At 49.2% G+C, this 12,808-nt stretch overlaps 1 protein-coding gene across 6 annotated transcripts; it reads right to left on the bottom strand.

The window, feature by feature from the left end:
* Positions 1 to 286: 286 nt before the first annotated feature.
* Positions 287 to 12,241, bottom strand: LOC116736241 (zinc finger protein 646). Of its 6 annotated transcripts, none has more exons than XM_032588601.1 (5): positions 12,015 to 12,150; positions 5,750 to 8,527; positions 2,683 to 3,792; positions 2,502 to 2,592; positions 1,750 to 1,881 (listed from the first exon to the last, which is right to left on the bottom strand). In XM_032588601.1, the coding sequence occupies exons 2-4, from the start codon at positions 8,296 to 8,298 to the stop codon at positions 2,514 to 2,516; spliced, it is 3,738 nt and encodes a 1,245-aa protein (XP_032444492.1). In that variant the 5' UTR covers positions 8,299 to 8,527; positions 12,015 to 12,150; the 3' UTR covers positions 1,750 to 1,881; positions 2,502 to 2,513. The 6 variants fall into 6 exon arrangements, 4 of the variants coding, with proteins under 4 accessions (XP_032444490.1, XP_032444489.1, XP_032444491.1 ...); XR_004342507.1 differs by having other exon boundaries at positions 1,764 to 1,879; positions 1,992 to 2,592; XR_004342508.1 differs by having other exon boundaries at positions 1,785 to 1,879; positions 2,185 to 2,592.
* Between the last annotated feature and the right edge of the window lie 567 nt (positions 12,242 to 12,808).

The following is a 12,808-nucleotide window of genomic DNA, read 5'->3' as shown; positions in this document are numbered from 1 at the left end:
ATTCCCTTTTAACGCAGCTCCATCTAATGGATGCATAATGTAACCCCAGCCTCTACTGTAGCGTCTATTCTATGCGCCTTATAATGGGGTGAGCCTTATATATGAAAAAAGTTTTAAAATAGGCCATTCATTGAAGGTGAGCCTTATAGTGCGGAAAATACGGTAAATTGCAAGTTAATTTCAGGCCCTGAAATTAACAAGTTTAAATTGAGTCTCACTACTATAAAAATATAAATAGAAATCTGGCTGTTCTTTCTGAATGTTAAATTTCTGATATGTTTTTTCCTCTGATTTCACTTAGTTCGACCCAGTTCAGCTGAAAGTTGTGACTGGAAATCTGTAACGTTGAAGTTGAGCTCTCCGAGCCACCGTAGCAAACAGATGTTCTTCCAGCATCTGCACCGTTTCAGGGTTGGACCGGAAATGTTGAGACAGGTCCAGAACTGAACACCAAACTTCCTGTGCAGCGTCAGCGGCGGAGGAAAGAGTAGAGCAGTAGGAGAACTTGTTACGGTAAATCCGGACACTGTTGGATACAAACACGTATCTGTGGTTTGATAAATGCGAATGAAATACGTTTTAACGAACTCGTTGGCACAGAAATCATCCGCTCTGAGTCCGTGTGTGTGAACCAGATAATAGGAAGTGTCTCTCTGCTGCAGCACACATACGTGTCTTAAGTCTGAAAAAGTCCCACGAGTCTTTGCTGCCCGATGGCGGCGTGAAGGTCCGACAGCCGAGCTCCACTCGTGCTACGTTTTAGAGTGAGAAGGCTTTAAAACACTGACGAAGGCCACCAGAGGAACCAGCAGCGACCCGACGACCCCACAGTCCGGGTCAGGCTCAGGCGCTGCAGCTGTGGGGGGGCATCATGCAGGGAGGCATGGTTAGCAGAAGGTCTGTGTTTATCTGTCCTCGCACACACTGCCACCACACAACGAGGAGGACGAAGGTTCAGCTACGGTTTGGCACCGCCCTGGACACCCGCTCAGACTAAACGAAAGGTCCGCCGGGCATGCCCAGGTAGTTGGGTGCTGCCATGGCCGACGGCGGCGGCGTGGTGCCGCTCCAGTGCACCTTCATGTGGTGCCGCAGGTTGGACTTGGAGGAGAAGCGCTTGTCGCACTGCTGGCAGGAGAAGGGCTTCTCCTTGGTGTGGATCCGGCGGTGGCAGATGAGCTGCGTGGACACCCGGAACGACTTCCCGCAGTCCGGGCACTGGTAGCGCTTGGGCTCGGTGTGAATGCGCCGGTGGTTCTTGAGGGACATGAGGTTGGGGAACTCCTTCTGGCAGGAGGAGCAGAAGAAGGTCCCGGTCTTGTGGCTGTTCTTGTGGTTGAGCAGCGAGCTAGCGTGGCGGTACGAGCGTCCGCACTGGTTGCAGATGTGGGGCTTGGCGACCTCATCGTTGCCCTCGCGGCCACGGCCTTTAGCCAAGCTGCCGGGATCGAGTCCTTGCTCTTGCATGAGGGTGAGGTCGAGGCCCGACCCCCAGCCCAGCTCCTGGGAGCCGCCCGGCCGGTGCTGCTGGGGTCTGGGCTGGCGGGGTTGCGGCATCTGGCCGTGGGTGATCTCCATGTGAAGCCTGAAGCTGGCCTGTGTGGGGAAGGCTCGCTGGCAGGACCGGCAGGTCAGCTCCCGCTGCTTCTGGTGGACCCGCCGGTGGTTGTAGAGCTGCGAGGAGACGCGGAACGCCTTCCCGCAGTCATGGCAGCGGTGGCGGCGGGTCTCAGAGTGGATGCGGCGGTGGTTCTTGAGGGCGAGCAGGTTATTGTAGGTCTTGAGGCACACGGCGCAGTGGTAGATGCCGACGGTGTGGGTGTTCTTATGGTTGAGCAGGGAGCTGGCGTGGCGGTAGGAGCGGCCACACTGATCACATCTGTGCAGAGACAAACGGTAAGAGGAGAGAGCGGGGGAGGGGTGGGGAAGAGACAGAGACAAATTAGTGACGGGAGGCAGACATGCAACATCACCTGATAAAGTTTACATACAGGTATATGATCTGAAATCCGGCTCAGAGCTTTCTACAAACTGGTGCACCAGCTAACGTTTCTACACAGGTCACTGGGGGGGACTGCTGTGTGGACGGGTGAGGGACGGGGACATGGACACACAAGCAGGAGGAAAGTGGGAAGTATCTGCTGCTTCCTGCACTGCACACACAGCCTCGGTCTGCCTCGGTACCTAAAGGGATGCACTGAGCGAGTCTGCTGCCCATTGGAAGAACCGGCCACAGCTACCCTAAATTCCTGGTTGGTAATGCCGACGTGTGGACATGTGCAGTGCAGCTAGCTCCAAATACTCCCTGCTCTTCCCAAACAAACATCAAAATGCAGCAGCCTCATTCTGCTCAGCAGCCATCAGATCAGACACAGAGGAAAGCTTCAGTCAGAGAAGAAAACAGCATGTAAACAACATCTGAACATGACATGAATGATTGAAGGCAGCCTACAAACTACAATGTGTGATATGCTAACTGAAAGCAAACGGGGATGACTTATCTGGTCTCTAATTCAATCTGTCCAAACTTCAGAAAAATCCGAATTCCGGCACGCGTATGGTCCCAAGGAAGCCGGATTGGAGATCATATACCTGTAATAGACACGTAGAGACCTAAATTTATCTGCACTACTTCTTTTTGTTCCAACTTCGAAGAATCACAAACAACTGACGAGAACTCACGTGTACCGACACTCTTCTCCCTCTCCTGGGGGTGCAGCGGCCTTCCTCCTGACCTCCATGCCTACCTGGTTGTCCCCACAGCGGTGCCGGGCCAGACCGGACCTCCCCTGGAAACTCTTCCCACAGCTGGGGCAGCCGAACGGAGTGGCGCCCTCCTCATGCACCTTCTGGTGGTTACGCAGGAACCTTGCCAACCGGAAAGCTTTCCCACAAGTGTGGCAGATGTGTTTCTTGCGCTGCGTGTGGATGCGCATGTGGTTGCGCAAGGCCATATAATTGGTGTAGGGCTTGTCGCAGAAGTTGCAGCGGAAGTTTCCGGTTTTGTGGGTGTGCTTGTGGTTGAGCAAGGAACTAGCGTGCTTATAGGTACAGCTGCAGAGGTCGCAGGCGTACGGCCTCTCATCAGAATCCATGTCCACAGAGCTCCTCTCCATACTGATGTTGGCCGAGCTGCTGGTGGAGGAAGACGAAGGAAGGTGCTGAGCTGGGCAGTCGTGAGCAGACAGTTCGTCAGCCGTGGCGAATCCTTCGCAGCAGCCGTCGCACTCAAAGTCCATTTGGGCCCCAGGGCCCTGCGGGCCTTTGCACAAGCCAGCTGTAGTGTGAGTGGCAAGCTGCCGCTGAGTGCGAAAACCTTTGCCGCACTCCTGACAGTTGTGCTTCTTCTGGGCAAAGTGGAGGCGCAGGTGGTTCTTCATGGCCAACCGGTTGGGGTACGTGGAGTTGCAAACGTTGCAGTGGTACTCTCCAATTTTATGAAGGTTCTTGTGGTTGGCCAGGCTGCCGGCGTGGCGGTACGTCTTTCCGCATTCTTCACAGGCAAACGGTCTTCGCCCACTTTCAGCAGGGTCAAACTTCTGGGGCCTGGAGGTCCCGGCCGACGAGTAAGGCTTCTTAAAGCCTTGATGGCTGTACTTGACCCCCATGACTGGGCCCTTTGAGGACTCCGCTCTCATTGTCTGCATTTGAGATGGTCCAGGTTGCTGGAAGCGGGAACCGTTGGGACCGGTCCGGACAAGACCTTTGGCCCGGTGCTCCTCATGGAGACGAAGGTGGTTGATAAGCTGCTTTTGGATCTTGAAGGCTTTGCCACATTCCTCACACTTGTGCCTGGAGCAGGGACGACAAAACATGAAGGAGACACATAACAACCACAATGTTCCTACAAAGAGAAAATTCTGTACTACATACAACTGTTAGCAGAGAGAAGTAAGTGAGATACTGCCTGTGGTGTTCCACAAGGATACTTTCTAGGACCCATGTTTTTATCTTAAATAGTAGACTGACTAAAAAAAACATGATTAAGTTCTTCAAAACAAAAACATAAGGAGCATTACTTTCAACCAATTTCAATTGCACATTGTGATGCATTCGGTGTACTTTGGAAGAGACAAACTAACAGAAGTCCTACCAGGACATGGATGCTTGTGTTGATGAGGTTTTCTTAAACCTGGCCCATGCTTGTAACTAAAAAGCATGAGCAATCCCACAACTGGAGAATAAGGTCATCATTTGTAAAGAATGTAACATTTCTTACTCTACAGAAAAGCACCTCAGACAGCTGACATCCCAGCAGATTCAGTCCAAAGCGGACAGAAATGACCAAACACCCCAGAGCTCTAATGGCCCCAGTTAGCAGGTTAAAGGTTCAATGACTGGAAGAGTTGAAAGAGAAACTATCTTTCCCTAAAACAGGATGGCAGCAGGACTTAGGTTAGCAACGCTGCATCTGGATGAAGGACAACACTTCTGGAAGGTTTGCTGAACATCAAAAGAATGCGCTCAAGCCATGGATCTGAAGACCAGACACCGTTACAGGCCCAACCAAAAACAACGGCCACTCACCCAGAAGAAGAAGGATCTGAAACCAAAGTCTTTGGGATCTGAGGGAGTTAAAGTTGCAGAGTTGAAACTGATAGTTTGGTATTGGTTCAACTGGTACAATATTTGTTACATTTTCAGCTGGTATGACTCTCTTACAAACTACACTGAGTCAAACCAACCAAACCCTTTGAGCAACCTGTTCCCCCCCTTGCCTTAGTTCAGGGCGCTGAACCAAGAACCACTGAAAGAAATTACACAAAAACCTGTGAAGAAGACACTGAGCACAACTTCCCTCTTTACCAAATGTTAACAAAAATGGAGTGGCCTCACATTTTACCTACGTTTGTAAGCGGACCAGAGTTCACTTTTTTGGTCTCCATCATAGTTCAATCTGCCCAAATGAACTGGACTGTCTAGGCAGAAACACTGGAGTTGGATTAAAGCGGGTTAACTCGGGCTGGTGGGAATCCAGAATTAAAGAAATTACAGGAGGCCACCACCACATGAGCCTGTGGCTTAATTTAACTCAACATAGGAAACCTCACTTAGGCTGGACATGGGTGGACTGATCACTCTGTGATGGAGGTTCATGCTGTTGCTAGCTGACGTCTCTGGTGAGGCCAACAGCAAACAAGTTTTTCACTTAGCGAGTAGTAAGCAATCCTGTACAGATGAAGTCTGACTCCTTTGATACAAGTGGTGTTCAGTCACAACAGACAGAGCAACAACAGGACCGTGATGACCTTAATGTCCAGGATTGCTCAAAGAGTGGACCGGCGTGCGCCTTCCCTTTACCCAAAGGCATGGCTAAAAACCTGCTTAACTACTCATAACGGAAATTGGCATTGCAATTTTTGGATGCCGGTGGTTTCATGACCATCCTACCGATCGACTGATCAATGCTCTGGCATCCCTTACCTCCCCTTGCCCAGAATGTGCAGCCCCACTGGCCCCTCCAAAGGGAGCCCACGTTTCTACTAACATAGTGTTTGTTCATCTCTTTGAAAAACAGCATGTTTTTGGAAACAGCAAATCCAGATTTTCAAACTAAAGACATGTTTATTTTTCAAATAAGTTGCAGGGTTTAGCTTTCAAGACATTTACGATCATATTTAACCGTTCACAGACTAGTTAACATGTTTTGAGATTTCTTGTGGAATTTCAGAGGATGTAATATAATTCTCCATAGCTCTCTTTTTAACTCCACTGTTTCATGACATTTAAAATTGAACTATAAGCATACCTTTTGAGGTCAAAGTGGGTCCTTTGGTGGTTCTTTAGCGCCAGCAGGTTGTAGTAGCGTTTCTGGCACACCAGGCAGCGGAAAACGCCGGTTTTATGAGACTTCTTGTGATTGAGGAGCGAGCAGGGGTGTCTGTATCCTCGTCCACACTGGTCACATTTGTGTGGTTTGTCACTTTGATCAACCATTGGCCTGCGCCCATCGCCACTGGCTCCAGCTACACCTTCACTGCCAGACATCCCTTTGCCTCCATTTAGGCCAGACTTATTCATTCCTCGGTTCTTACCGGGGCACAAGTGAGTGACCAGGTGGTGTTGGTCGGCAAAAAACATGCCACAGTCCACACATATGTGGTTACGTCCATCCATCTTGTCATTGCCATTGGCTGAGCCGCCGGTGATACCTTGCTGCTGGCCGTCTGGCCTCTGGGGGCCGTGGATTAACTGGTGATTCAGGAGGTCCTGCTTCCTGGAGAAGCTCTGGCCACAGGTGGAGCAGATCATCCTCCAGTCCTGATCCAGATTGGATGGTCCTGCTCCTATCGGGTTATTGGCGTGGCTGCGAAGGTGGCTTCTGAGAGCTCTTAGGCTGGCATAGTGATTGCCACATACCGAGCACTGATACACCTCTCCATCATCGTCGTCTTCTTTGTCGTTGCTGCCCATCCTCTTACCCCCGCTCTGGGAGTAGGGTCTCTGGCTGCTGCCTTCTTTAATGCTGCTGGAGCTCCCGGAGGGCATGGATGTCCCACCAGAGCTGTGGTAGTTCATGTTCCCCATGAAGCCATTAGACATGTTGCTTTGCTGCTGCTGTGGCGGTTGTTGCTGTCCACGGCGGGGACACATGTGCGACTTGATGCCTGAAACATCCCCGTACATCTCGCCGCAGTCGGCACACACGTGTCTGTCTGCCTGTCGGTGAGTAGAGTTGCTCTGGGAAAGCGAGCTGCCGTCAAACCGATCATGGAACTCTAGGGAGTCCAACCCGCTGCTATGGCCGCCATCCGGCACAAAGTGAGAGGAATCACCAAGGTTTCCAGGCAGTGAGATTGGAGTGTTTGTGGTGCTGCCCTCCTGGACATAGCTCTGCTGGGAATCCAGCGTGAGCGGCTCAGGAGACAGCCAGTCGCTGCTGTCGTTGCTGATTGGCTGGTTGGAGGGGCGGCCCTTGTGGCTCCGCAGGTGGCTATGAAGGGCCGCCAGGTGGGGGTACTGCTTACAGCAGATGGTGCACTGGTAGTGGCCGGTCTGATGGCATCGTTTGTGATTGACCAGACTCCCTGCATGCCGATAGCTTTTGCCGCATTCTCCACACTTGAAGCGGCGCTCTTCGTCATCTGGAGAATTGGCCTGAGGCACCCGGCCACCAGAGGGCGATGCCACTGAGCCCTGTGATCCAGAGCTGAGTGTGTCCGAGTTGAGTATGGAGCTGTCCTGACTGTGGGAGGGTGGATGAGGATCATGAGTTAGATAGTGAACTTTTAAAGTCTCTAGGTCTGGGTGTCCAGCCCCACAATATGCACATGTGTAAATGGGGTTGTTGACTGGGGGACCCATGATTGGGTCGTACGGGCCCCTTTTATCTGCAGGAAGCGGGGGTAGGGGCAGAGGGTCACCCAGTGCCGGGGTGTACGCCGGGGACCGCACGGCACTCAGGTTGTGAGGCATGATGCCGGGGAAGCTGCGCGGCAGTCCGAGTGAGGGCGAGGTCGTGTTGTGCAGCAGGATGTGCTCCTGGAAGTCTGCCTTGTTCGGCAGCGCTATCTGACACAGGTGGCAGAAACAGGAGGCAGACTCATCGCTCTGAGATGACTGCGAGCCGGCGCTGCGCTCCGAATCATGGAGGCTGCTGCCAGCGCCGCTGCTCACCATGGTCGCCCCTGGAGTCTTGAACTTTGAGTGAGTCCTCTCGTGGCTGTTTAGCGCAGCCAGATTGCTGAATTGTTTAAAACACACAGAGCACTTAAAAGTTCCTTGTTGGTGACACTTTTTGTGGTTCACCAGACTACCGTGATGCCGATAGGTTCGGTCACACTGGTCACACTTGAACGGTCTGTCCCAGGCGTCGTCAGATTCAGGGGAGCCTTTTTTCCCGTGGTCGTCTGTCTCGTGGCCAGGTAGGACACTATGTCCAACACCACTGTTGTTCAGATGGGAACGGCCAAACCCATCCGAGAGGTCCTGGGCCAGGCCGAAGCTCCTCTCGTCTTGGCCCGCCTCCTCAGGGGCCTCCTCGTTCTCCTCCTCTGCGTGTGCACTGCTTGGGGACAGAGTATGGATCCGAAGGTGGTTTTTCAGAGCTACCGCGTTCGGCAGCGTACGCGTACAGACTGGACACTGGAACGAACCCACTTCGTGAGACTTCTTATGGTTGGCTAGGCTGGCTGCGTGCTTGTAAATCCGTCCACACTGTTCACACTCAAAACGACCGCTCTCTTCCTGCTGATAATGTGCTTTCATATGCTCTAGAAGACTTGGAGTACTCGGGCAGACCATATCACATTCTTTACAGGGGAATCCCTTGGCACGACTCATATCATGCATTGCCATAGTACTCTACCCCGGAGCAGTTGGAAGGAGTCACGGTTCACAACGTAGTAATGAACAGTGAAGGGTTGGGGGATCGGGGGGGATGGGGGAGGGGAGAAGACAAGGTTGCTTAGCTCTTTAGCTGAGACTCCAGGCCATATTCCACCACCAAAGGACATCCAGCCAATCACGGCCCGCCTTGGGGTGGCGGGCCAGCAGGGAGCGATGGGAACCAGCCAATGAGGAATCACTGTGGAGAGAAGAAGAACATAGTTACTGATGGATTCACACGGCTTCCAATCCAAAGTACCTGTCAACAACTCTTGATTTCTACAATCAAATCTTTAGTTTTGATGGGAAATGTTTACAAGTTCAATTATTGGGAAAGTCAAGGGTTAGTACTGGGGGTGTGCAATGTGAACTACTTATTTTCACAATATTTAATGTTATTTATTGTGATTTACTGTCACTGTGCTTGGTTTCCAGCTGCACAGTAAAAAGAGCTACCAGAAATGAATAATTCTTCAAGAACATCAAGGAAATTCACAAAGACACATCGATCCGCAGACAAGCACCGCTTCAACGGCTGTTTCAGATCGCTAAAGGCTACAACCGACAAACTGAGAAACCGTTTTCACCCATCAGCCATCACTTCGCTCAGTGATCAGCTTGACCTCGCCTGTTTTTATGTCCATTTGAGTTTTCAGTTAACTTTTTATTCATAGTCTTGTTTTTTAATGAGACATTGTTTTTCAATGTTTGATGTTACAATGACAGTAAAGATTCTATTTATTCAGCAGGTTTATTTGTATAAATCAATCATAGTTCTAACCTAAGTGTCTCTGTGGGCCAAAGCTGCGATTGTCGTTGGGCGTCACAAAGAATCATTCTGAGGGCTGCAGATGGCCCCCGGGCCACACTTTGGACATCCTGTGGCAGCCAATATTAGCCGAGTTAAAATCAGGCTCATGTTTGAAAGAAGAGGAGGAAAGAGTTTTGTTTGACTGGTCCGTTCCCTGAAGCAGCAGGAAGCAGCCGGTTCCAGTGTTGACCCGGCCCGTGTTTGTTCTGGGTCATGTGACCATCAGCGCTTCACCTGCCTGCAGGTTAACAGGAGGTACAATAAAACAGCAAACAGGAGCAGATCCCACTCAGAGCTGGACGTCCTCTCTGTCCCTCCAGTTTCTCTCACATGAAGCTGCTGATAAAACTTTTTGTTTTCTTATTTATGGTTGATACCACAGTAGGGCTGGCCATTCATCCATCATCATCTGTCATAATAAGTTTCTTATGATTAGAATTTTGATTTATCATTGTCACAATAAATTCAAATTAATAAAGTTTAAAAACCCCACAAACTGTCCTTATTATCAGGATTAATAGTTTTATTATTTTCTCCACTGTTTGTTTAACGAAACCATCAATAAACACCAATAGATTAGGAAATACAGTTACTGTGTTCAGTTTATTGATATAAATCTCTCTTCTTTGTGTGACTGTTCTCCTAAAGACGCTCATTACAAATGGGAAAGTTTTTCAGGAACGTTATTTGAATTTGTGAAGCTATAATTGTTGTGCCATCCAGTCAGTCAGCTAATTAAAAAAAACAAGTAATCAATTGTGTTTACACTGCAAAACAAAACCTTAGTAAATACTAAGATATTTATAGAAAACACAAAGATCATTTCTAATACAAATATCTTAAATGTAACTTTTCAGCACGAAATATGAATCAATAATTCCTCAATATCGATGAAAAAGTTCTAATTCCATCGGCAGGAAAAATGTTTTGTTGTAAGTGAAATAACCTGCCAGCAGGAATAAAACTTTTTCATCAAAATGAAAAATGAAAGTTATTTTTATCTTATTTCAAGTGTACCAAGATATTTTCACCAGAAACTACACCAAAAATACTTGGTAAGATTTTGTGTTTTTGCAGTGTATTGTCACTTTTATCACTATCAATAGCATCACAAAGATATCAGGATAAAACTTTAAGTCCATGTGACCAACTCATAGAACAGAGACTATTATTAGTTACTGTTTACATGTTTAACCATCTTCAGAGTTTGGTCCATATTTGGGCTCCATGCTGATAATAAAGTAATAAAAACCGATAAGTGTAAACAGCTGGACGGTTTCCTGCAAACAACATTAGAAAAATAAAAGTTTTTCTGATGCAACCAATCAGAAATAAAATCATTTATAGTCATATTTAAGCAGATTTTATATATTATTATACAGTACATTATTGTTAAAAGCACATTTTTAAAATAGTCTATAAGTATTAAACACACTTTACATCAAACCACACTACTGTTTTTAAAACTAGCTTTTTAAAAATCAGTCTGATGTAATATTCTAATTTTTAACAATTAATCCTTTTATTTCTGTCATAATTGACAGAAATAAAAGGATTAATTCATGGGGAAAAAAAATCTACTTAACATTTAACATGAGAACTGGAAGACATTTTAAATATCCAAAATAAATAAACAAACAAATGGAGTAGAGACCAAAACACCAGACTGAAGACTTTTATCATTCAGATTTGGTATTAAGAGAAAAACGATAATTAATGAAAATGGAAAAGATTGAGCTAGTTTTTATTTATGGTTTATTGCGACGGGCCAACTGGCACCCCGTGATTCTGCCATGGAGGCTCTGGTCCAGTTTATGATCCCAGAACCCGGTTTTCCAGGAACTGTTCACACCTCAGCATGATGCTGCAGCAGCGGGTTCAGAGTTCAGGTGTGAAGCTGAGCTGCAGCCAATCACAACTTTCCCTTCAGCTCATCATGTAAACAAACCTGCTGAGGCCTCAACCCGACCGGAACGGCCCGGCTCCGTTCACACACCCCCAGTCTGACCCGCTTTAACGGTCCCCCTGCTGCTCCGGTTCCCCACCCGGTTCCTGGCCCGAACAGAGCCGGACCGGACCCAGAGAGCCGCCCGGGGCCGCCTGACCTTGGCCCGTCTCCTCCCGCCCCGGTTCGGCCTCGGCAGGAGTCCATCCGGACAAAGCGGGGCGATCCGACATTTCCAGCCGCGGACATTCTTCTCCGGGCGGGGAGCCGCGCTCCGTCATCCCGCTCCGCTGCGGGGGACGGCCGGCGCGGCGGACCACCGAGTGTTCCCGACATGATGCGGGGCGCCACCTGCAGCCATCAACCCACTCCCACCGAGACCCCACGAATATCTGAAATGGCTTTCAGCCGCGGCGGCGAGCCATTTTACCGCAGCTAGCGGGGTTAGCTCGCTTTTTAATCACAAACACAGACCCTCCTTGGTCCAACCGAGCTCCAAGCCCAGTCCACCGACCCAACATGGTGCCGAACCCCGGAAGAGTGTCCTGCGGTCATTTCAGAGTCAAATAACGGATATTTAGAGCAGAGGAGGCGGAGGAGGGAGCTGATGCTCGGCCGAGCTAACGGTTAGCGCCTGGCTAGCGATTAGCATCTTCGCGATGAGAGAAAACAGAAAAGCGGAAGTTAGGGACAACCAAACAGCAAGAGAAAAACGCACATCCAGCAGTCCCGCATAGCTGCGTGTCCGGCTTGGAGGCTGATCTCGGAATTTCCTCCACATTTAGTGCCGGAAAGCTGCCTCCGCTGCAGCAGCTAGCCGCGGTTAGCAGCGCAGCTAGCTCCCAGCTACACAAAGATCCCGACAAACACACCGCGGCCCCCCTTTCATGGAAAACATCGGCTTTCCTCCGTTTTCCGTCACAAACTCACCCCTCGGTTGGCCTCTGCGCCCGCAAGCAGAAGGATGCACGGCCTGGACCCACCGATTGTGCACCTTTCACAGACTAGACATGCTTATTTTCTCCTCCTGCTCACCCTCCGACTTTTTCTGCTGTGTCCCCCCGCCGCCGCTTCAGCAGCACACTTCCTGCCGCTGCCGCGCGCGGCGAGTCGAGCGGCGCGGCGCATGATCCCAAACTTGACAGTGTTCCGCGGCATCAAGGTCCAAACCGAGCCGAACCCCGCCTCTAAAGAAAACATCTTCAGATATTAGTCTGATAATTATGTAAATTAATCTGTGCGGTCAGGGCCGACCGAGGTCTGAATGGGGCCTTGAGCTGAATTTGATGTGGGGCCCCTTTTCCAGTTCAACAGTTTCAACACATATTTGTTAAAAAAAAAAAAAAAAGGTCTCCATTTAAGTGGCTGACCCTAAAAGCAGTCACACATAATTAGTTATTTGTGAACAAACCAAACTCAAACATAAAGAATTCAACTTTATGCTTGGGTTTGATTGAAACAATAAACAATGAAGATAATTCCTTTAAATCTCACTGTAAAATAATAAATACTTTAATTTATTAATGCTGAAAGTGTCAACAAATGTAATTATCTTCTCATTCTCAATAAACAAATGTGAAAAGTGCACATCAATGGTTTAAGCTAAAACGCAAGAATTAATGCAAGCTGTTGAGGGCCTGATGGGCCCTAAACAGCAGCTTAGTTTGCTTGTGTTTTGGGCCGGCCCTCTGTGTGGTCAAACAATAACACACCCAACCCAAAGG

Source organism: Xiphophorus hellerii, chromosome 16, assembly GCF_003331165.1.
Source record: "Xiphophorus hellerii strain 12219 chromosome 16, Xiphophorus_hellerii-4.1, whole genome shotgun sequence".
NCBI classification, from domain to species: domain Eukaryota; kingdom Metazoa; phylum Chordata; class Actinopteri; order Cyprinodontiformes; family Poeciliidae; genus Xiphophorus; species Xiphophorus hellerii.
The sequence above is the reverse complement of the archived record's forward strand: the minus strand, read 5'-3'. Positions and strand labels throughout refer to the sequence as shown.